We start from the raw sequence: 22,476 nt of genomic DNA, 5'->3' as shown, positions 1-22,476 counted from the left end.
TTTTCAGCGCGTTTCAGGAAGCAAATTCTCGGCTTTATTTTACAATGCTGCCCAAGCGCGACTCGGCTTTTATTGAGGAAATTAATTAGGTTTTTTGCATTCCCAGTGATGCATTCAATATGTGAGCACTGTTTGCAGCAATAAAATACCACTAAGGCACTGTTTGTGTTGTCCTGAGGAGGCCAGATTTATAAAGGCCGAAACGCATCAACTTTAATAGTGGAGGAATGCGTGCTGAAACTTTCGAATACTTGGATGTTAATAACATTGGACCGTATCGGAGTTTTTTCCTAGCGATAGACTCTCTGCTGATGGACGATACGTCTTTTCCATCTTTTGCATTACCTCAACATAATACTGCTTGCCATTGTATGGCTAAGCACCTTACAGGCTAAGAGATAACGGTGCTCAAAGGAACTTTCGATTCATCTCTTTTTAATATTATTTTGTGTTTTGTACAGTCTTTTGTATAGAACTTCTATTTTTGATATGTAACAATTTTTTGTTTGTATTATTTATTTGTTGTTTATAAGGTTTCGCTATTTGTCTGCGTTTTTGCACAACATTTTCAGCGCGTTTTCTGGAACCACATTTCGTGCTCCCGGTCACGGCATCCTTACCTGTCTCTATGACATTTCTTCTTGCTTGTTGGTGGTGGACTCCTCTTCTTTTCTTTTTCATTCTTTTCTTCTCTTTTTCTGTGCACTTCGTCTTTTTCTGTCTCCTGGTTTCCATGCTGTCTTCGTGCTGGTTTCCATGTTGTCTTTTTTCTGTTTCTTTTTCCAGCATGCCTTTTTCTTTTATACTGCTATTTTTTTCCCATTCTTTTCTATGAGCCTTTCCCAATCCAAGATGGTGTTGTTTTCTCTTCCTGTGTTGTCACTTCCTTTCTTCCAGTATATAAGTCACTCAGTCCTGATCTGCTTTGCGTTGCAAACGCTTCCTTCTGGTGGTGATCCTTGCTCCTGTTCGTCATGTTTTCTCCAGTTCCTGTTGCTCTGATTGAGATTTTTTCCAAATCTTTTCCTTTTTTCATCCTTGTGTTTTCCTTTTTCAGGAGTTCCTGTTTTGAGGTTTTTTCCCACCTTATTTGGGTTATTTCCCTCTGGGACTCCTTGTGGAGGGCACGGTCTGCTTAGGCGTTTCCTGCCAAACAGCACCGTGGCTACTAGAAAGGGTCGCCCTTATCTTGGTCTGTCCAGAAACAGCAGGAGACCGGGTGCTCTTTCAAATCCTTCAGTCAAAGGTGAGAAGCATCATGCAGATCGTGACACCACCTCGGGCCCAGACATCGCCATCCCCCAGGATACAAGATCACCCGGAAAGACCGCCCCAGCCACCCTGGGGGGGAATCGCCATCGTCCACAGGTCTAACCTCTGCCTGAACACACACTCCAAAGACTCCGAAGAATCCACAAACCTGATGGAACACCTCCACTGCAAGCTACTCACCAGCCCGACATCCACCATCAGGGGAACCATTATTTATCGTCCCCCCGGACCTCGTACACCATTCGCCAACTCCATCACAGACTGCATCTCCGCACAAGCCATCACAGCCACCAACCACACCCTGCTGGGGGGCCTCAACTTCCACCTAGAGAATCTACAAGACCTCAACACTGCAACCCTCCTAGACAATCTCCACAACATAGGACTCCGACAGATCGTGACAGAGCCAACACTCTCAGCAGGACACACCCTTGATCCCATCTTCACTACAGGAACCTCTGCTACTTTCACCCACACCACAGAACTCCCATGTACAGATCACTGATACAGTTCAGTAACAGTAGTGCTTATCATACTATTTGGGTGAGCTTATGGGCATGCAAGTCTCTATTTGAGAAGAAAGAACTTAGGGGCTGATTATGAGTTTGGCAGTCCCAAAACAGGATCCCCAAACTTGCAGGAAAATGCCACCTCCATGGCAGTGACGCCCCCCAACCCTATTAAAATGTTTCTGCCGGTCTGACCTGCCTGACAGGTGGAAACCTTGAAGTAGAGCATTCCTGCCAGTCAGGCCAGCGGGATAAGTGCTATGAGATAGCACCTAGCTCCCTTAAAGGAGCTGAGTTCCATCTCGGAGCACAGAGGGGGCTGTCCAGCACCCTCGGAATGCACACTGTCTACAATGCAGAAAGTGTGCATTCCAAGGGTGCCCCAGGGACCCCCTGCACTTGTTCTCCACCAGCATTTTCATGATAGGGATACCACCATGAAAAGGCTGGTGTAGAACAATGTCATAATCAGAATGGCGGTGCTGAGTTCAGCACTGCCCTGGCTGATTACAACCAAGACCTTCGTCAACCTGTCTGGATCTTGGATCCTGGTGAGATGGCAGTCAGTTGGGTGGTCTGACCACCAACCTCATAATTTGGCGATCGGACCACAACAGCCGCAGAGGTCCGACCGCCATCGCATGTCTGGCAGTCTTTTGACCACCAGACTCATAATCAGCCCCTTAAACTCTAAATTAATTTTCATGAGATGATGTTGATCTGGGCATAGTAATTCCTTGAGATCCTTTTTTATGCCCCAGTTTAAAGTTTAGTGAAGATGCCTTTTTCAGTAGTCACAAAAAGATCAATGCTAATTCTCTGCATTTTTCATTTATGGACTTTAGTACTAAAAATATAGTTAGAAAACCAAATAGTGGAGATGCACCATCAACAAATATCCTCATCTCAAAATGTTCAAAATATAGCTCTTCTTTTATTTGCTTCAAATCTTGAAAGATTCACAAAATATTTCAATATATAGTCAGATTTGTTCATTACCACAACAGTGCCCCCCTTGTCCACCTCTAATCACAACTATGCAAATATGAAAATCCCTCATACTATTATCTCTGAAGGAATCTATATTAGGATATGTGTTCGCGGGTACAAACTTTGACTGTGGCTTCAAACCACTGTCCATTTCCACATTACTAACAATATCCATCCCTTCCATAAGTGTATTGACATCAACCAATTCTCCTTTTGATAAAGGCAACAGTACTTGCAAATCATAATTATCAGACACCATAAGGTACTTGAATACTAGAGGTAGGGATGGGGTGCTGATCCACTTTACCATTGAAAAATTCCTTTAATTTCTGAATATGGGTACATTTCAACTATCTACATATACCTCCATGGCACCACCCACTTAGGATGGGCAAAAGCTTAATCCTTTACATAATGCATTCTGTTTGTGCACATTAATGTTTTGGTTAGACAAATTTACAGTGGTTAAGGCAGTGATATTCATAGCATCTTTCACAATCACATTAGTAGTATTATCCCATGAGGCCACATTTACAATAATGAGCACAGCTATTTGGTCTTCATTGATCTCGATTTCATACCCGGGCCCTCAGATTTTATTTCTTTTTGCCACTGTCTCCACCCCTTCTGATCTTGGTACCTTTATCAGCCTCTTACTTCCACTAAGAAAATGGATTCACCCTGTGGTGTTGAAGCATTGGGGGGTCTCATTCAAACCTGAGATACTGTCAGTAGGTGACAGGTAACTGCTGCTGACGGTTCTAGTGTCAACAGTTTCATTGCCGTCTCTTGTTTTATCCCCAGAAACACTAACATTACCATATTTCTTTGCTAAAGTATATATTCTCCCTTACTTATAGCCCATATCATCCCTCGTTATCTTCCTTAATTTCTTATCCCTTAAATTAATTTGGTATTCCTCCACAATCCTATTGAGGATGCTATAATTCTTTTCAACCTCCTCCATGGCACCAGTCTCCTGAATTTCTGTTTCCAACTTGTCTGTACTAGCCTGTAATTTCAACACTTTTATGTCTGTATATTTAATCAAAAGACGCATCATTGCAAATGATGCATTCTGTAAATTGCTCTTCCACTCACTAAGTGATTAAGCATCTATATCCTCAAAAGTAGGGAAAATGAAAATCTGCAACCATCTATAGATCCTATTTTTGGCCAGATATTTTTTCAAAGTATACCCATCCCACCACAATGCCAATTCTTGTTTTTAATCTATCCAACCATTGGAATTCCACCTTTAGTCCTTCCTTAATTTGAGTCTCCACCCCATTCCTACTAGGCATTGCTTTACTGGAGAATAAATTATGTGCCATTTCTTCCCTTCTGTCCTGAAGTCTAGACATAAAGATCACAAAATTGACAGTTAACAATACATACATTTCACAGGGCATGGGATGCATGCAAAGTGGCCCCCAATCAATTAACAGTATCCAAGAGGAAGAGCAGAGAGACCTCGTCCTGCACTACCACCCTCTCCCAATTGGAGGCAGTTCATGAGGCTCATACACCCAAACACCTGCAGAACGAGGTCTTGCTGCTCTTCTTTTTGGGACACTAAAAATATAGTTGTCCTATTTTACGATCTGTAAGTGGTAAGTGGTATATTGTTGGAAATGGCCCTTTCTGCAGGGTCACTACAAGACATTTTACTTTCCTCCTCCTACTTTTTCTAACTTACTTTTTGTTAGCTTTTGGACCCTGAGCACTTTACCACTGCTAACCCATGCTAAAGTGCCTGTGCTCTCTCCCTAACACATGGTTTGATTAGTATATCCCTAATTGGCATATTTAGTTTACTTATAAGTCCCTTTTGGAGAGGTATACCATATACTCAGTGCCTGTAAATAACATGCAACCAGTGGGCCCGAAGCACTTAATGTGCCACCCACCTAAGTAGCCCTCTTAAACTTATCCAAAGCCTACCATTTCAGCCTGAATGCAGCCACACACCGCCATGTCAACTTGGCATTTCAAACCCCTTGGCAAGCTTTAAACTACCCTTTTATTAGGTAGGGCATAGCAGCACACAAGCGCTGCTTTTCTGATGTGTTGTTATCTATCAGGGCTTTTAACCACGCTCATTTTACGCCCATCACAATCACTCCTTCATGGGCTTGCCCTTCAAAAATAATTTATTATCATTGGTAAATGCTTTACGTTTGTCCATCCTTGGGGCGGTTTGGTTACCACCTTGGCTATCGACCCTGTTACATGGCTAATTCCACTTTTGCTCATACGTTTGACTGCGAGCACACCTCTTTTTCCCTTTGTGTGTCTCTTCACGCTGATGCAGTCAGGTTACCCCTGTCCAAGCACGGACTCTCACTCTAGTCAAGGCAAAGGAGAAACACATCTGGTTAACCTTTGCTCACCCCCTTGGTAGCATGAGCAGGCATGCTTAACTCAGAAGCAATGTGTAAAGTATATGTACCAACACACACAGTAATACAGAGAAAACACTACAAAATGGACACCACACCAGTGTAGAAAAAGAGAAAACAATGAAAACAATGATTTTGCACAAGGTACCTGGTTAGTGTAAAAAATGAAGCAGCACAGGTGAGCGTGCATCAGAAAACAGCAGCAATGCATCAATTCCTTTCTCGCAAGGGAGGCTGTGCATTGTGTCTTCTCTGGTTGGGTCAGCGAAGTGTCATTTTTCCCCCTCGCAAGAGAGCGATGCGTCACTTTTCAGACGGGGCACCTTGGATCCACGCAAAGTCGTATTGACTTTGACACCCAGGGATGATGCATGAAAATCTTGTTGCACGGAGGTAGAAAACCATGCTGCATGGGGTTTGCGTCGTTATCAGCAGCCGCAAGCGGGTGTTGTGTGTTGTTTCTCTACCTGCGATGCATCGATCTCTCGGCCGCGATGCAAGTGGATCATCAATTTTAGCCGTAAAGCCGGTGGCACATCATTTATCAGCTGCGTTGCAGATGGTGCATTGAAAATTTCCCCACACTGCATTCTGAGTGTGGATTTTCAGCTCTTGTCTGCCAACTTCACCTTCCAAGGGCCCAGGGACTGGATTGGACACCACTTGGCAGAGCAGGAGTCTCAGCAGAGAGTCCAGATGTCAGCAGAGGAAGTCTTTGATTGCCCTGAAACTTCAAGTTCAGTTCAATCCCTTGGAGATTCTTTACAGGCAGGAATATACCACAAAGTCCAATCTTTGTCCTCTTTCATAGGCAGAAACAGCAACTGCAGGATAGCCCAACAAAGCATAGTCACAGGCAGAGGTTCCTCTTGATTCCAGAAGTGATCTAAAGTCTGGGGTTTTGGGTCCACTACTTATACTCCATTCTTTCTTTGAAGTAGGCAAACAACAAAGGAAAATCTCTGTTGTTCACAAGATTCTGCCTTGCCCAGGCCAGGCCCAAGACACACATCAGGGGTTTGGAGACTTCATTGTGAGAGGGCAGGCACAGCCAATTCAGGTGTAATTGACCACTCCTCCCTCCACTTTAGCACAGGTGGCTCATCAGGATATGCAGGCAACACCCCAGCTCCCTTTGTCTCACTGTCTAGAGGGGATTCACAAAGAGCACCACTGTCAAACTGACCCAGACAGGCAATCCACAAACAGACAGAGTCACAGAATGATAAAAGCAAGAAAATGCCTACTTTCCTAATGTGGCATTTTCAAACTAACAATCTAAAAAACAACTTCACTAAAATATGTATTTTTAAATTGTGAGTTCAGAGACCCCAAATGCCACATTTTCATGTGCTCTCAAAGGGAATCTGCACTTTAAAGGCAGCTCTCATTTTAACCTATGAGAGAGATAGGCCTTGAAACAGTGAAGACTGAATCTGGCAGTATTTCACTGTTAGGACACGTAACACACATCAGTGCATGTCCCACCTTTAACATACAATGCACCCTGCCCATGGGGCTACCTACATGTATAAAAAGGGAAGGTTTAGGACTGGCAAGTTGGTACACTTGCCAGGTCGAATTGGCAGTTTAAAACTGCACCTACAGACACTGCAGTGGAAGGTCTGAGCCATGTTTACACGTCTACTAATGTGGGTGGCACAACCAGTGCTGCATGCCCACTAGTAGCATTTGATTTACAGGCCCAGGGCACATCTAGTGCACTTTACTAGGGACTTACTAGTAAATCAAATGTGCCATTCATGGATAAGCATAGGAGCACTTGCACTTTAGCACTGGTTAGGAGTGGTAAAGTGCCCAGAGTATCAAAAACAGTAAATCAGAGTCCAGCACACATCAACATCCTGGGAAGCAGAGGCACAAAGTTCGGGGAGACCACACCAAGAATGCCAAGTCTAACAGCAGCCGTAGTGCTTTGAATTAGCTTGATTATGTGAAACTATTTTACTTTTCATTTTCAATCTATGTGGCAAAAAAAGTCTGTTTAATAGTTTACAATGCTAATAACTCTAACTCGAGCAAATGCGAAACCCATTGCAATGCAAATACTTGTTACATATCTCACCCCTAAGGTAGGCCATGAGTAGTCCATATGGCACAGTGTTGTGTAATTTAAAATGTAGGAGATGTGTGTTTAAGGTTTAAATGTCCGGATTACAACTGTGAGGCCTACGGCTCTCGTAGGTTAACACATTGGGGATTCCTTATTTCTTTTAATGAGATGTAATTCCTAAATGAGAGGAGGTAGATATGTCATATTTAGTACCTTTGGAATTGTAACAATAAATCCTCTTTAATGGTGAAGTCAGATTTATTGTTACAATTTTGAAAATACCACTCTTAGAAAGTTGGCATTTTCACACTCTTAGGCCTGTGTGCCTGCAGCCTGTCTCGTAGCACTTATCTGGCATGGGTGACAGCTGGGCTTTGTGTATTTCCCCTAGACAGCCACATGCAAAGGCAGCTTAGGTGTGACTTGATGGACCATCTGTGTCTTGATGGGCCATCCTAGGCAGGATGGGAGGGAGAAGCTGGGCAAAACCTCACACTTACACCTTATAAGGCTGAGTCCTGTCCCCACACAAAGGGCTGCATTCCCCCTGCAATGTGTCTGGAGCCAGAGCAGGAGGAGAGGACATCTGTACATTTCCAAGACTTTTTGACATCTCCCCAACCTTAATGGTACCACTCAGTAAAAGAACTGGAATTCAGACCCTAACAGGTCAGTCGACTTCTGGACCTGTGGATACTCTGCCGGGAAGAAGGACGATAGTGCTTCTACAAGAACTGCCACTTTGCTGAACTGCTGCTCTGGAAGAACTGCTTTTTTGCTGGCTGACCTGCTGCCTGTTGCCCTCCTTGCTGAATCCATATCAATTGAACTAAGTACCCAGAGTGAGTCTGAGGGCCAGCTGACTGATCTCCTGTTTTCTGAAGTCTAAGGGACACAAAGGACTTCCAAACACCCTGTTCTTGCACCTGGACAGTTGGATTAGTCCTAAGGTGCTTTCTGCAGCGGAACTGATGCATCCACTGCTGCAGGAACAGAATCAGTGCATCACCCTTGGAACTAGTGAATCACCATTGGAACCACTGTTTCAGGACCAACTCTTTGCTGCTACTATGCAGTGAAAATTGATGCATCACCTTTATTGTATAGAGAAACCAATCACCTTCAAAACCACTGCATCTTGGATCCAGCACATCGCCTTCAAAACCGACACATTGCTGCTGTTGTGTGGACTAAACCGATGCATCACCTCAACTGCAGGATCAACACTGATGCATCACTCGACTGCACCGCGCATCTTTGTTGTCACAACCAGGATTAAGGTACTTTTGTCCAGCGGGTCTCACTCACATGGGTCCCTGTAACTGGTTCACACTCCATCATGGTCGAACTGAACTTTTGATTTTGTCTCAGTACGTTGCAACTAGATATCCCAAATAAGCAAAATTTTTCAATTGTTCACTTTATTCTTCTAAGTGCTGTTTGTCAGTTTATCCTTGAAAAATCAATATTGCAAGTTCTACTAATTGAAATTTTGTTGTTTTGGCCTTGTTTTATTATTAAAATAAACTCCATTTTTCTAACAGGTGTGGTATCTTTTTGTGTGGTGTTTTCACTGTTTTACTGTATGAAGTGGTACACATTGCCTCTTGAGTTAAGCCTGACTGCCCTGTGCTAAGCTACCAAGAGGTGAAAACAGGCAAATTTAGGGTGTGTTTGTGACTCACCCTGACTAAGATTGTGGTTCGTGCTTGGACAGGGTAGTTCCCTTAGCAAACAAGAAATCCCATTTCTAACATTTATGAAGTCTGAAATGTAAAAAATTTAGGAATATATTACCTGGCATGGGGCAAATAACTTCAGCTGTTTGTCACAGTTAACACAATGTTACAGCCATCTTGAAATCAATGGAAATACATTTCCAAAGTGGCCTACTGCCTCTTTTGACTTTACTAATACACTGCAGTTTTACTTTTAAAAGCATTGACAAAGCCAATACTACTGTGCTGGGAAGAGAGACGGATTTCCTTTGCCAAAGCTTGTCTATCTTTTGCGCTGTATCTGAGATATGTTCAGTCATAGTTCTGCGATTCATTAAACTCTCAGGTACATACTGTTATGTTTGAAAGCTCTGTCATCCTCACTTCAGTATAGTCAGCAATTCGAAACTTTCAGTGTTTATATATGGAACAAATGCACTGCATGAACTTGCCTAACAGGGCCCCACCAAGATTTTCAGTGTCTGCCAAGCAGACACTGAAAATCGCGACGGGTGCAACTGCACCCGTCGCACCCCTTCCACTCCTAACAGGGCCCCACCAAGATTTTCAGTGTCTGCCAAGCAGACACTGAAAATCGCGACGGGTGCAACTGCACCCGTCGCACCCCTTCCACTCCGCCGGCTCCATTCGGAGCCGGCATCCTCATGGAAGGGGGTTTCCCGCTGGGCTGGCGGGCGGCCTTCTGGCGGTCGTCCGCCTGCCCAGTGGGAAACTCAGAATTACCGCGGCGGTCTTTTGACCGCGCAGCGGTATTCTGACGGCGGGACTTTGGCGGGCGGCCTCTGCCACCCGCCAAAGTCAGAATGACCGCCTGAGTCAAGAGAGCATAAACGACAATATGTATATAGTACGCTGCTTAATACTAACCAGACACATTTACAAGCGTGGTCAAAACTCAGACATGCAAAAAAAATCTCTGAACATCAGTGACTGAATTTTGTCTTTGAAAGCCATCAGCAATCTTTCTGAATCCGTTCCCATGATCGACAGTTTCCAAGTTTATGTTTTGTCACCTTGTATATTCTATGTGTATTTTTGTCTTCTATATCGTGTGTGTAATTTATTATCTTTCTTACAGGGTGCAAATTTGGACATCCTCGACAAGGAGTCTCGATCACCACTTCTGTTAGCTGTTACATGTTCAGCATGGAAAACTGTGAATTTACTGCTCTCTGAAGGTACTTTTTATCTTTTTTGAACGAAGAACCCAATGTCAATTTTTTGGTCTGGAAAGGGACAACCTAAGCACGGAACCACAGCACGCGAGATAGGAAAAAAGAAAATACAGAGACTACAACTAGAAGGGCTTTATATGTTTTCGGTTACACATTTTACACTGATGACAGAGCTAATAAAGTAGCCCCTCTCTGTGAACCTACAACAGCACTTCCCTTCGACCCTCCCACAGTAGCAATCACACCGTGCGCCAACCATTAACCAAATAAAAATACTTGTAGCCATGCTCCCAGCATTTTGTGGGGTCGAAGGCACTCCATTTTCAAGCCATCAAAGAAGAGAACTCTTTGGGGTTCACAGGTATTTTAGAACCGTTCTTCAGCAATTACATGTTATTCAAAAGTCCCTCCAATGTGGTACCACTCAGTTGGCTTTTGTGTTTTTCGGGGTGGAGGTGTTGAAATGATCTGTGTTGGCAATTTTAGGTCTGGAAAGGGACAACCTAAGCACGGAACCAGAGCACGCAAGATAAGAGAAAACATACAGAGACTACAACTAGAAGGTCTTTTATATGTTTTCGGTTACACATTTTACACTGATGACAGAGCTAAATAAAGTCTGAGGTCACCAGGATGCTGCTTTGCAAAAGTGCTTGTGTAAGGAGACTGTGGGGATGCAGGTCCTGGCTATGCATATTGAGGGTTGCATAGTTGTGTTGTGCCTTATGGTGTATGAAGTTGCAGTTTACTGTGTAGTTGACCTGGTGAGGGACGCAGGGGCCTTTCTCATCTTAGTTTTCTTTTTACTCTCTCTGTAAAAGGGTCCTTGTTTCTGACTGGCATTCAGGCATTCAGCAATAGCTCAAGACCCGACAAGAAGTCCACCGCGTCAAGTGGGAGTGCACAACATGCTATCCGTCCTGAGGGGGCTGCATATTTTCACTAGGCCTCTCAATATCTCACAGCCATAATGGTGAACAGTGGTGAAGCTGGGTGTCTAAAAAGAGAAAAATCCGTGTGGCTGGCTTAAGTATGAGCAGACAATTTGCTCGGTGATGTACGCTATGCGTTCCAAGGAGTAGGAGCAATTTGTTACATTGGTGAAATCTCATGAAATTTACAAATTTCATGTTATGTGAATTTTATTAAATTTTGCGAGATTTCGAGGGCACACAATTTCATATGACATTGGCATGAACAAGACAGTTCAGAGCAAAGAGTGTCTCATGGAAGGGTAAAACCAAAGCTGGGTGACATTTTCCTCTCAAACCTGTCATGTAAGTTGTGAACACAACATATGCCATTCCTTTCAGTTTTCACACAAGATACTGGCAAGCACATTTTGCAAAATCTCACAAATGCTGTGCCCTTTTTGAGAATTTCCATAAAACAGATTTTCCGGGGTTGCCCACACCAGTTTTAAGGTGTTTCTGTTTTGAATTCGGGGCATTCCTGTTGAGTATGCACAACTGTGTGCATGTAAAAGGCAAATATTTTAATGCAACTGTAATTATTAACATTTATGTTTGTGTATGCTTTGGTGATCTCCCTTTGGAGGTGTGTACATGTTTGGATATTCTCCTATTGGTTTGTGGATTGCATTATGCGTCCCCACTTGAGTATGTAAGTGTGGAGGGTGGCTGGTATTTTGATGTGCTTGTCTATGTATGTGTTGATGACTAGGAATGTCTGTACCCTAGAAATGTAGTGTGTTAGTATGTGTGGCTTTGTTGCAAAACCACTTTTACCTAGGTTTGTGGGACAGTGTGTTTTTGAGCTCTTGTTGCTAATACTTTGGGAATGTTTGCCCCACACCAACTGAAGATTGTGTGGTTGTGTCTGTGTAAATATGTTGCGCTGAGCAGTGTATGCCAACATACTCCACTCTTTTATTGCAGTGTGCCGGGTTTTACATTTATATCATATGTCGTTGTCTATGGCTATAGATTTTTAGGAGCTAGTTCCCTGACACTTGCCAGTATGCTTTTCATGTGTTGAGTTGTTTGCAGGACCTTGTCTTCCAGGGTGTATTATGTAGATACTCTGGATTGGTATACCCCACCCCCATCTGAGGTGTTTGTCATCTGTTGTGTGCTTTGCAAGATGTCCTTGTGGGAAGTGCGAGGACTATGTGTTTGGCACTGTCGTCTGGTGGGGCACATTACTATCTGTGAATCCATCAGGCCTTTGCAATGTTCTTGCATGAACATAGAGGTGGGAGCAGCACCGTCCAGCTGTGTTTGGAAGGCTGTGGATCCTTATAACTATCCATTTCTACCCCGTGGTTATTGTATGTGTAGCACAAAACGAAGCACACAAACCCCTCTTGGATATCAAGGCACTGTACATTGCTCGGGGCTCAGTGCACTCCAGTTCTGTGTATTTTGCTTACACTACGCTTGGAAATATTGTAACGCTAGCATTTTTTACTGTCCTAATATCCCTTCATGCCTTTCTTTGTAGTGTGTCCTCTGAATTGGCCCTGTGCCACTTGCATTAACCCCAGTATATGTGGATCTCCATACTTAGAGGCCCGCAGTTTTTATGTGCTCTAGTTATGCATGTTCTGCATCACGTGACTTCCCTCTCAGACTGTTTAGCAGTGCATTGCCGTACTGCTTGCGGGATCTCTAATGACTTCACTTTTAATATCACCTTCATATAGTACTATTATAATATTACCTAAGGGCCCATCTCGACTTGTAATTATGCTGAGTAGATACTTAGATATGGAACACTGTAATGGAACTTTGTTACTTGAGGTGAATTTTTGAATGAAAACTCTCGAAGTAGATAGTACTAATAATAACTTGATTTAAGAATTGAGCTTCACACAACAGCATATTGTTTTTAGGCATTGTAAAAAGCACTACTTATTATATAATAATGACAGTGCCCTTGTGAGTCATACTTGCAGCTGATTGGTTAGCTGAAAGTGTGCGTTACAGTTGATGGATTCAGGATTTAGGGGGTCATTATGAACCCCGGCGGTTCAGACCACCATGCCGGCAGCGGGGGCAAAGACCACCACCGGCATGGCGGTCTGAACTGCCATATTATAGACACAGTGAGGGCCACCTATGGCAGCCTGATGGTGGAGGGAATCATTTTCCGACAGGGTGGCACTGCAAGCAGCGCTGCCCCTCGGATAATGATCCCTTTTGCCACCAGCCTTTCCCTGGCAGGTTCCCCCACCAGGTAAAGGCTGGCGGAAGGGGTGCTCAGGAGCCCCCGTGCAGTGCCCCATCACGCAGGTCACTGCCCAATTTATGGGAAGTGATCTGCGCAACGGGTGCTGCTCCACCTGCCTCACACCAACATAGTTAATGTTATGGCCCTTTTCCCCGCTGAGCCGGCGGGTGGAAACATTGTTTCCACCTGCCCAGCGGGGAAAACATTATAGGGCCGGAGGGGGGGTGGTAGTCACGCTCGCGGTCATCTATTGACCACCAGCGTGGAGATCAGAATGAGGGCCTTAATGTCCAGGTGGGTGGTGATATTTATGCCATTCTATGAAGCATTGTTAATGCTACTTTTTAAGTTATGCAGGGGGTGGTATTGCTAGGCCAATGGGGAGCAGTATTTAGCTCTATTTGTGACTCAAGGTTTGTGACAGCGTAGGGGAAATGTTGAAATGTGGGAATAAACTGATGGAATGCAGTATGATATCCTGGCAGAGAGCACTGATTACCTCTGAATGTAGGAGTTGTACTTCTAGCCAGATAAGAAGAATTATGAACCCTCTGTGAGGATGATTGGCAGTATTAAAAACTCACTAAGGGCAATTTAAACTCCCTGTGAGGAGAAGCACCTGTAATACCTGAAGGGAAACTGGTCCTTCCTTTTTTACTTCTTGTTACTGTGGGAGTGGAACCCTGTAGCCCAAAATTCAGAACACCCCAAAAATTCAAAACGTCACAAGTTTACTTCTGATGATTCTGCTCAAGGTTTGATCTTGCGTTAATAGGCAGAGCACAGGAGCAACAGCAGCAGCTTCCGCCACACCAACAGGGACCCCAAAGTCAACGCCAAAGGCAGGAGAGGATTCTGGAGCAGGACAACCCTTCAGGGCCTCAGGGAATATGACATCATCCAGAGGTACAGACTAAACTGGCAAGCCATACAGCAGCTGCTGCGCCACATTGAGCCACAGTTGGCAGACAGCTTGCAGACACCCCACATCATTCCACCAGAGACCAAGCTGCTAGTTGTCCTGCACATGTTGGCAAGTGGCTCTCTTCAAACCACTGGTGCCCTGGTGGCCAGGATCTCACAGCCCTCACTCTCTGCCTTCCTTCCCAAGGTACTGTATGCCATCATCTCCCTCAAACCCCGCCACATCAGCTTCCCCAACACACACCAGAAGCAGCAGGAGACCAAACAGGGGTTCTATCAAATCAATGGCCTCACACACGTGCTTGGTGCCATTGACTGCACACATGTACGGATTGTGCCACCTGCTGCAATGGAGCATCTATACTGCAACAGGAAGCACACAGACTCCATCAGTGTGCAGGCCATTGTGGATCACCAGGGATTGATCACCAACATTGTGGCAAAGTATCCTGGGAGTGTACATGATTCATTCATCTTCCACCACAGCACCATCAATCAACACTTCCAGAATTGATGATATGGAAATGGCTTACTTGTTGGTAAGTACACAAACCTAGTTATATACACAGTGCACAGCAACCCTGTAGGACACATAACACAAACACCACTACATTGACACGTGGCCAGGAAGACACTGAGGTTGTGACACTGCTAGACATTTTGATATCCTGACCCAATGGGATACACACCTATGGACAAATGACAGATGCAAATAACAAAAGATGCCACTACAGAGCCACAAGGGACCAATTTAAAACCACACAGTGACAATGACATGGCCTTAACTGGCAATACAACTTGGAAGATGAATCTTCCAATATCACATCAATCACACTCAATCACACACCCTTCCAAGGAATACGCACTGTGTAAGGGGTGTGCAATGTGTTTTGCTGCAGGTCAAACACCATGAGACACATACCATGATGATGCTGACCTTAATGAAGGTGACGTGGAATCATTGAGGCAGTACCAACATCTCACATCACTCCTGGGGTTACATTGCCCGTTAGCAATAAGGAAGTGGACTGTGCTATGAACACATATTGATGTGACAAAAATGCAAAGTGCACACCGCTACACATACGGACTGAGACAGTTTCACATAAACATAACAGATGTACAGGCACATGGACCTTCTGACACTTAAACCTTCACCCCCACAACCAAGTTAGCCAGCTTACCTGGAGCAAGTTCAGTAGTGTAGGTACATGTTTGCACATGAGACAACTCGGCGAGGGCACAAAAATAGGTTTGCCTAGAACTTGTCACACATGGGATCTTTGTGCATTGTCAATTGTAAACACTTCAGTGCTGCCAACCTATGGATATGTGGTGTACATTGTCACCTAGCCAAATCAAAGGGCCTCGTTTTTGTTTTTCACATGCTATTACATATGTTGAATTGAATGGGATGTTCAGGCCAATTAGTGCAACCGTGTTACCGCCACAGTGTAATCGATTGTGTGTGTGGAAGTATCATGTCACCTCCAGTGAAGGCACATGGACACTTCTTTCACATGACATAATGCATGGGAGATACACAATGAACTGCAAGTTTACAAATATACAGCTGATATCAGGTCAATCAGCCAAACCCCAGTTTTGATAATTAAACAACCCAATGCAGAAAGATCATCCTAGAAGCCTAGGATCCCACACAATAACACAAACACAGATGAGTCACAGACGACACAAGATAACAACTGCCATGCAAAGTGATAATCAAGGTGAAAGCAACATCCAAATATTTACACTCATTTTCTCTTTCAGCTGATCAGTGTTACAGGATCCAGCCATGGATCATGACCCCATTTGCCAACCCAAGCACAGCATCAGAGCGTGCCTATAATGAGGCACATCAGAGGACACGCACCATAGCAGAGAAGACTTTTGGCATCTTGAAGTCCAGATTCCGGTGCCTCGACATCACCAGAGGCAGCCTCCTATATTCACCTGAAATGGTCTGCAAGATCATTTTGACCTGTGCCATCCTGCACAACATTTGTGTAAAGAGGAACATCCCCCTCTATGAACCAGACCCACAAATGCCTGAAGAGGAGGAAGAGGAGGATGCTGTTCGTAAAAATGAGGGGGACCATCCAAACACTGCAGCAGGATTGCGTCGGAGACAACACATTGTACAAAACCTCTTCTAACTATACAGTAGTCACCATCACCACTTTGTTATCATATGTCATTAAACACCTACCTTCATCACTCAATCATGCTCTGGGTAATTTATATGCATCACAGGATCCCTAGGAATCATAATCAGAGTTTAGCCTCATGGAGCATTGCAGAAATACAGATTAGGATACTGAAAAAGCCACATCACATTTGATGACTATGAATGTACACCCAACATCACACACAGTGTAAATGACATATATCCTGTCGATTTCACATGTCCAGGGCAATATCAGAGGACCACAGCTATGAAACACATCCATGTTGCCAACATGGTCAATTGCAGCACATGACACACAACTAAGACACCATCAATCATAGGGTAAAAAAGTGTTTCATACATGAGGCAGTGGATGTGCCTTTGCACTGGTAACAGGAATGTATGACCAGACCCTTGACAGCAGTAAGTATGACATCAGCTATCTTTGCAAGGAGAATGTGTGACAAGCAGAAAATGGATAGCACGAGTGCCCCAGGTATGACAAGCATTGCTCACAAGACATGCCCTGTGCAGTCCATCCCAGGTAATAAATCCTGCCACTGCCATGTTTTCAGTCTCTGTCCACCCTTCTCTAGGGGGGCCTGTAACTGGAGTATCTGTACCCTGAGAATCTTCATCTACACACATCCAGACTCCCATTCTGACTCCTGTGTGCTTCCCTCTTCAGTATGGCATGCCCTATTCATAGTTCATCAGTCTGTATGGACTTCAGGTCCGATAATGCACTGCCTGGTAGTCGGTAGGGCCTGTAATCAGCTGTCCATTGCTTCCCATGTGAAAGGTCCAGTTGGCCCTTTGAGCTTGATTCTCAACTCCAGGACTTGTGAGAGACTGAAGCTCCCCACACCTGTGAGCACGTCTATGCAGACCAGCCATTTGAAGCTGCCCTGCCATTGCTGCTGCCTGGAACTGCTTAGAAGCTGCCATTTTCTGAATCTCCTTGTTGTGCATAGGTGTACAAATCACTTGTGTAACAGAGCCCTTGGGGGATTGTGTAACGTTGCTGACCACAGCACAAAAACAGTTTTTAGTTCCCACAGTGTTACTCCAGCTTGTCCCAGTCAGAGTCTGCTCACTGTGTATTTGCCATGTTCATCTTAGTTCCTGACAGAGCCTGCATCCTGTTAGCATGACTGGTTCCTGTCTTTGCATTAACCATAGAGGTTCCCTGTGGCTACATTCGTCTCATAGTCGCTTTCCATGCCCTCTCTTTCCTCTTGGGGTACTGTGTCTGGTAGGTCTACAATGAATTCTCAAATATATAGTATAGTTTAATCAGTTTCCTTATCGTATCCTGTTCTGGGACATGTATTCAAATTGCCTAATCCAGCCCCCATCCCTTGTCTGGTTTTGCATGTATTCATTAGTGCCAAACAATGACAGTGTGCTATGACTATATGCATGGTTTCGGTACAGTGCCTCCAGCACAACAAACAAGGATTGCCAATGTGTATGTAAGGACCAAACATGTTTGTGCTCTGATGGTCCACACCCAGATTAACTTCTGCTGTCACCTTTTGATGGTGCTTGCGTGGTGACTAGCTGTGAGATTAATCAGCACAGAGGCACTGATGTTCCCTGTTTTAGTGGGAATTTTAGGTCCCACCCTATGTACAAATGTTGTGATGAAAGCTGCCTGTTTCCTATTACTGATCCATAAAGTTTTTAAGCACACCAAGGTTGCCCTGTCGTCAGCCTCATTAAAGTTCTGCAGTGCCATAGCTGGACTATCCCCCTGTGTGTCGTTAGTTGTTCTTTGGCTTTAGTTCAAATCTGCTTTGAAGGATACTCAGTTAATTCAGGGAATGGCTCCACAGACTCATGACTAGACCTGCACGTAACTGTGACAACATGGAGGGCAATACTGACACAGGGTAGACATGGCCACACACTTGAACTGGAGACCTTTGTGCACTGAACCACTGTAAATTTGTGAACACATGCAGCATGGTCTGCTGGTCCTCCACAGCCACAGGAGAAACATAGCTCATTTACATGACTCAAACTGTGGTGTACCATAACTTTTTTGGATTGGAGTTGGGACTCTCTGTCACAAATACTGTACCTACCTACCATGTTAAAATGCCTGACTCATGGGTAGCATAAACACAAGTGACCATGAAGTGGTATCCAACATTCCATTACATGTGATGGCTTACATTTGTAACACTGCCATTATCAACCGTCCTCTATCTATCTTGTGTATAGTTTGTCATGGGAGATGTTTTGTCCCCAAAGTCAGGGAAGTTCACACAGCATAAGACGCAACAGATATGACAAACACATATCATGACTGATGTACCTCAATGAATGGCATCTGATGGTCATCCACAATTACAACACATGCATACAAGCACATTATGCAAAACACGTCTTGTGACGTTCACACAGAGGCCCAACAACATTTGAAATAGCCAATTCACCGACATAAACACACAGGCCATGAGTGAATTTTTTAAGTTGCATAACCTTGCTATCCTCTATTGATGCACCACCTGCTCAAACTGTCAAAAGAGTTCTAATCCGGCACAACAACATGAGTATTATGGTCCGCATTAGTGTGGTCTGCCACATGTGCCACATGTGCCCAAACACTAGAACACACACAGCAGGCCCTAACAGCCTATCTTAGTACAGTTATAGCCTTCATATATGTTAAAAATTTCAAAAAATTACACAAACACAGTTAAAGACAGATATTTTGATGCAAAAGAGTCAAAAAAGACACATGTGCGTCAAAATGTGCCGCATATGCGTTAAAAAATTACGCTCACAGCCATTATACATCGATTGGTCCCTAGTGTTAATTCCAACACTACAGTATACCCCATGAAATAGGTTATCCATGAAAAATATATTGATCCTTGAATGCGCTGAATTTTTAAGCATATGCGTCACAATATTGATGCAAAGCCCGTAAGCATCATAAAATTACACGCATCATAATAAAAACACACCACCTTTGAGACAGGAAGTGATGTAATAGGATATCCTGTTTACAGAAATGGTACAGTGGGTGTTACTTTCACTTTCACTTTGTAGTCTGTGATTCTTCTAGACTGTGTGGCTGTGTAGAGAGTTCTCTGTCAAAATTGTGCTTTTGTCTCCTGTGTGCCATTTCAATTGTCATCTGTTGTTTTAGTAATTGTCTCTGTAAATCAGTGTAAGTGTGTTTTTGTCATTTTTGGTGTCTAATTTTGTCTTTGTACTGTTGGGAGTGTGTAGTGGGTATTGTTAGTTGGGGTATTGTTGGGCTGTTTGTGGGTTCTTTAAGTTTCATTTTCATACCTCCTTTCCCTGTATTTCCCTGTTTTTTCTTTCCTATCCCTATTATTTTTGTGATGTTGGGAAGTCCACACCTGGGGAGAATGGGTGAGGTAGAGCTCGGGGCTTTTATTTGGCTGGCGTGCCACTTCCTCCCCCTGATGTTAGAGGCTGCTGGCAGGGTGATACAGGGGTATCACACTGAGGCGAGGAGGCTCAGGTGGTCCAAGGTGCTGTTCCACCTAAAGAGAGTGTTCAACAGCCAGTGCAATGAACACCAACTTAAACATCGCTGGGCTGACCTTATGGCCAAAGAGCAAGACCTGCTGGACCACCTAGGTGTGGTGATTGGTGGCCCTGTTGGTGTGTACAAATCAGACTAATGTGTACAGTAAAATGCTCGGTAGTGACAGAAGCATATTTTGTGACATGCTGCATGCAATATTTGTGGACATGTGGAAAGCAAGTTGAAAATACAGTTGCCCTGATTTATACAATATTTGCTACGCATTACCGTCATTTGTTGATGCAAAAGCTGCACAAACTTACAAAAGACAACTTGATCTTGTAAATTAGTGCTGCTTTGACGTCAATAGAGGATAGTAATGCAGCTCAAACAAAAGTATTATTCATGGCCTGTGAGTGTGCCAGGAATGAGATGTATTTCACATGCTAATGCAAGGAACGAATGTAGTCCCCAATTATTTTGAATACTTGTCTGAACTGTATTCATGGCCATACGTACAAAGATCTTCCTAACCTCTGGTAATATCTCAGGCTGATATTTTGACTTGGTTTGTGCAGCATTTAAATTTATTATGGATGCCAAAGTAATGCACACTTGATAATATCTAAACATTTTGTGCTACTTTCCATAGCTGTAGTGTAAAAAAATTAACTAAATGCTACACATAAAAAACAAAAAAAAGATCTGACCCTAAGTTCATTGTTCCTGTGTGTTTTATTTTGTCTTGGACACAATTGCTGGTACAGGGCTGATGCATTTGCCATTTGTGTCACTTTATAGCCAAGCAATTCTCTAAAGTTAATGGCTCATCATGGGATCCATGAACTTTTTGAATGCATGGCCACAAATTATTTATTTGCATGATTTTGTGCAAGGGACCCCTGACTGCTTCCATCATACATTTAAAGTCACTAAATAGTATGCTAGTTTACGTTTAGTACACCCCTGCTGATCTAGTGCAGCATATGTACAATTGTTAAGTTCTCAGTGTGAAGGCTATCACAGACATGGGTGTATGCTACGATCAGCAGGGCAGCATTCCTGTGAGTGCTGCCATTTCCAAGGTGCATACAAATTGAGACCTACCTCATCAAGATTGCCAAAGTAGGACATTTGTTAAACCATGTTTCAGTTAGGGGACAGTGTCAGTTCATTGTATAACCACTGATCACCCAACTTGGCAAATGTAAGATAATGAATGTGGCTAACTGTGATCTACAATACCTGATATAGGTACACAGGGCCCTAAGTAACACATTTCAGGTGCAATGACTACACCTGTGCCCATGCATTCTGTCACGGATGATCACATTAGACACTGTCAGCATATATTTCTTTGTTGTTTTGATTTAGATAAATGGCCAATCCATGTTTATCATAACATTGTCATCAAGTAACACACAGGATCCCTGCCATCATGGTGTCATAGGGGTCAAATACGGCTCTGGGTACACTGCCAATGTGGCATATGTAACCTACGTACAACACAGGTACACATATAATGGACCATAGAAAGCACAATAATTCCTGAACTAAACTCAATCCACATGAGCATCACACAGTAACTCAATGTCCCTTGATGCACAAGCCACAATACCTGAGTGACTGGTATTGCAGTGCACCAGGAATGTGGCTTTGCATGTCTCTCATAACAACAAATGAAGAAATGGAGTACGCTCTAGAAATATTTCTGCACAAAATTGAGTAATCATGTTTGGCACCACATAATTTGCCAGGGCCAGTGCATGTGTGCATATATGTGTCTACAACTCACTGGAGTGACAGGGTCAATACATGTTTGCAATAGTATATCTGTTGGAGTGTATACATGCCTGAAGTGCTGCTCTATCATATAAAAGGTCACACACAGTGATTTGTTGTTCCAAGTTTTGTACAGTGAGCAGACATTGAGCACATCTCACCTTCCATGTTTTACAAGTGGACCAGCCCCCTACACAATTGGAGAAGTGGCTCGATTTGCGGACCCAGACTTATCCAGTAAGTGTTGATATGTTAGTTCTGTGTTGTGTTTGCAGCTGTTGTGTGATTGATGCTTGTGTGTTGGACACATTGCAAGGTATGATGTGCTGGCACATGATTTGATACGTGACTTGCCTGGAGTTTGACATTTTGTTCCATGTTTGAGTTGGACAATCAGTGGCAGAGATTCATACTTTGGGATTCTAGTGCTGCACTATAGGCATGGGCAGGTAAACAGGGTGATATTTGTTGCTACACTTATGCCAATGAAAAATTTTAAGGTGGCCATTTTGATGATTTCGTCAGCAAGTCATACCCTGATTCACACAGACCAGTGATGCATAAGTATTACCCACAGACTTGAGCCTCCTTGTTAACTAATGAACATGTAGGACTGTATGTTTGACTTCCTAGCAGCATCTAGCTCCACATGTTGTGCTACGTTTATGTGGCACTTGAGTAGAATGCCATAGGTGTGCATGCAGCTCAAGCCCACATGGGTGCTGGTATCTATGTG

General features: G+C 43.7%; 1 protein-coding gene across 1 annotated transcript in view; it reads left to right on the top strand.

Moving 5' to 3' along the window:
• TRPA1 (transient receptor potential cation channel subfamily A member 1) overlaps positions 1-22,476 on the top strand; it is a 1,042,932-nt gene that overhangs the window by 438,405 nt on the left and 582,051 nt on the right. The window contains exon 11 of the mRNA XM_069220348.1: positions 10,065-10,164. Within this exon, the coding sequence (XP_069076449.1) occupies positions 10,065-10,164 (100 nt within the window). The remainder of the gene's footprint in view (positions 1-10,064; positions 10,165-22,476) is intronic.

This window comes from Pleurodeles waltl, chromosome 2_2 (genome assembly GCF_031143425.1).
Source record: "Pleurodeles waltl isolate 20211129_DDA chromosome 2_2, aPleWal1.hap1.20221129, whole genome shotgun sequence".
Lineage (NCBI taxonomy): Eukaryota > Metazoa > Chordata > Amphibia > Caudata > Salamandridae > Pleurodeles > Pleurodeles waltl.
This window is presented reverse-complemented; position numbering and strand designations above follow the sequence as displayed.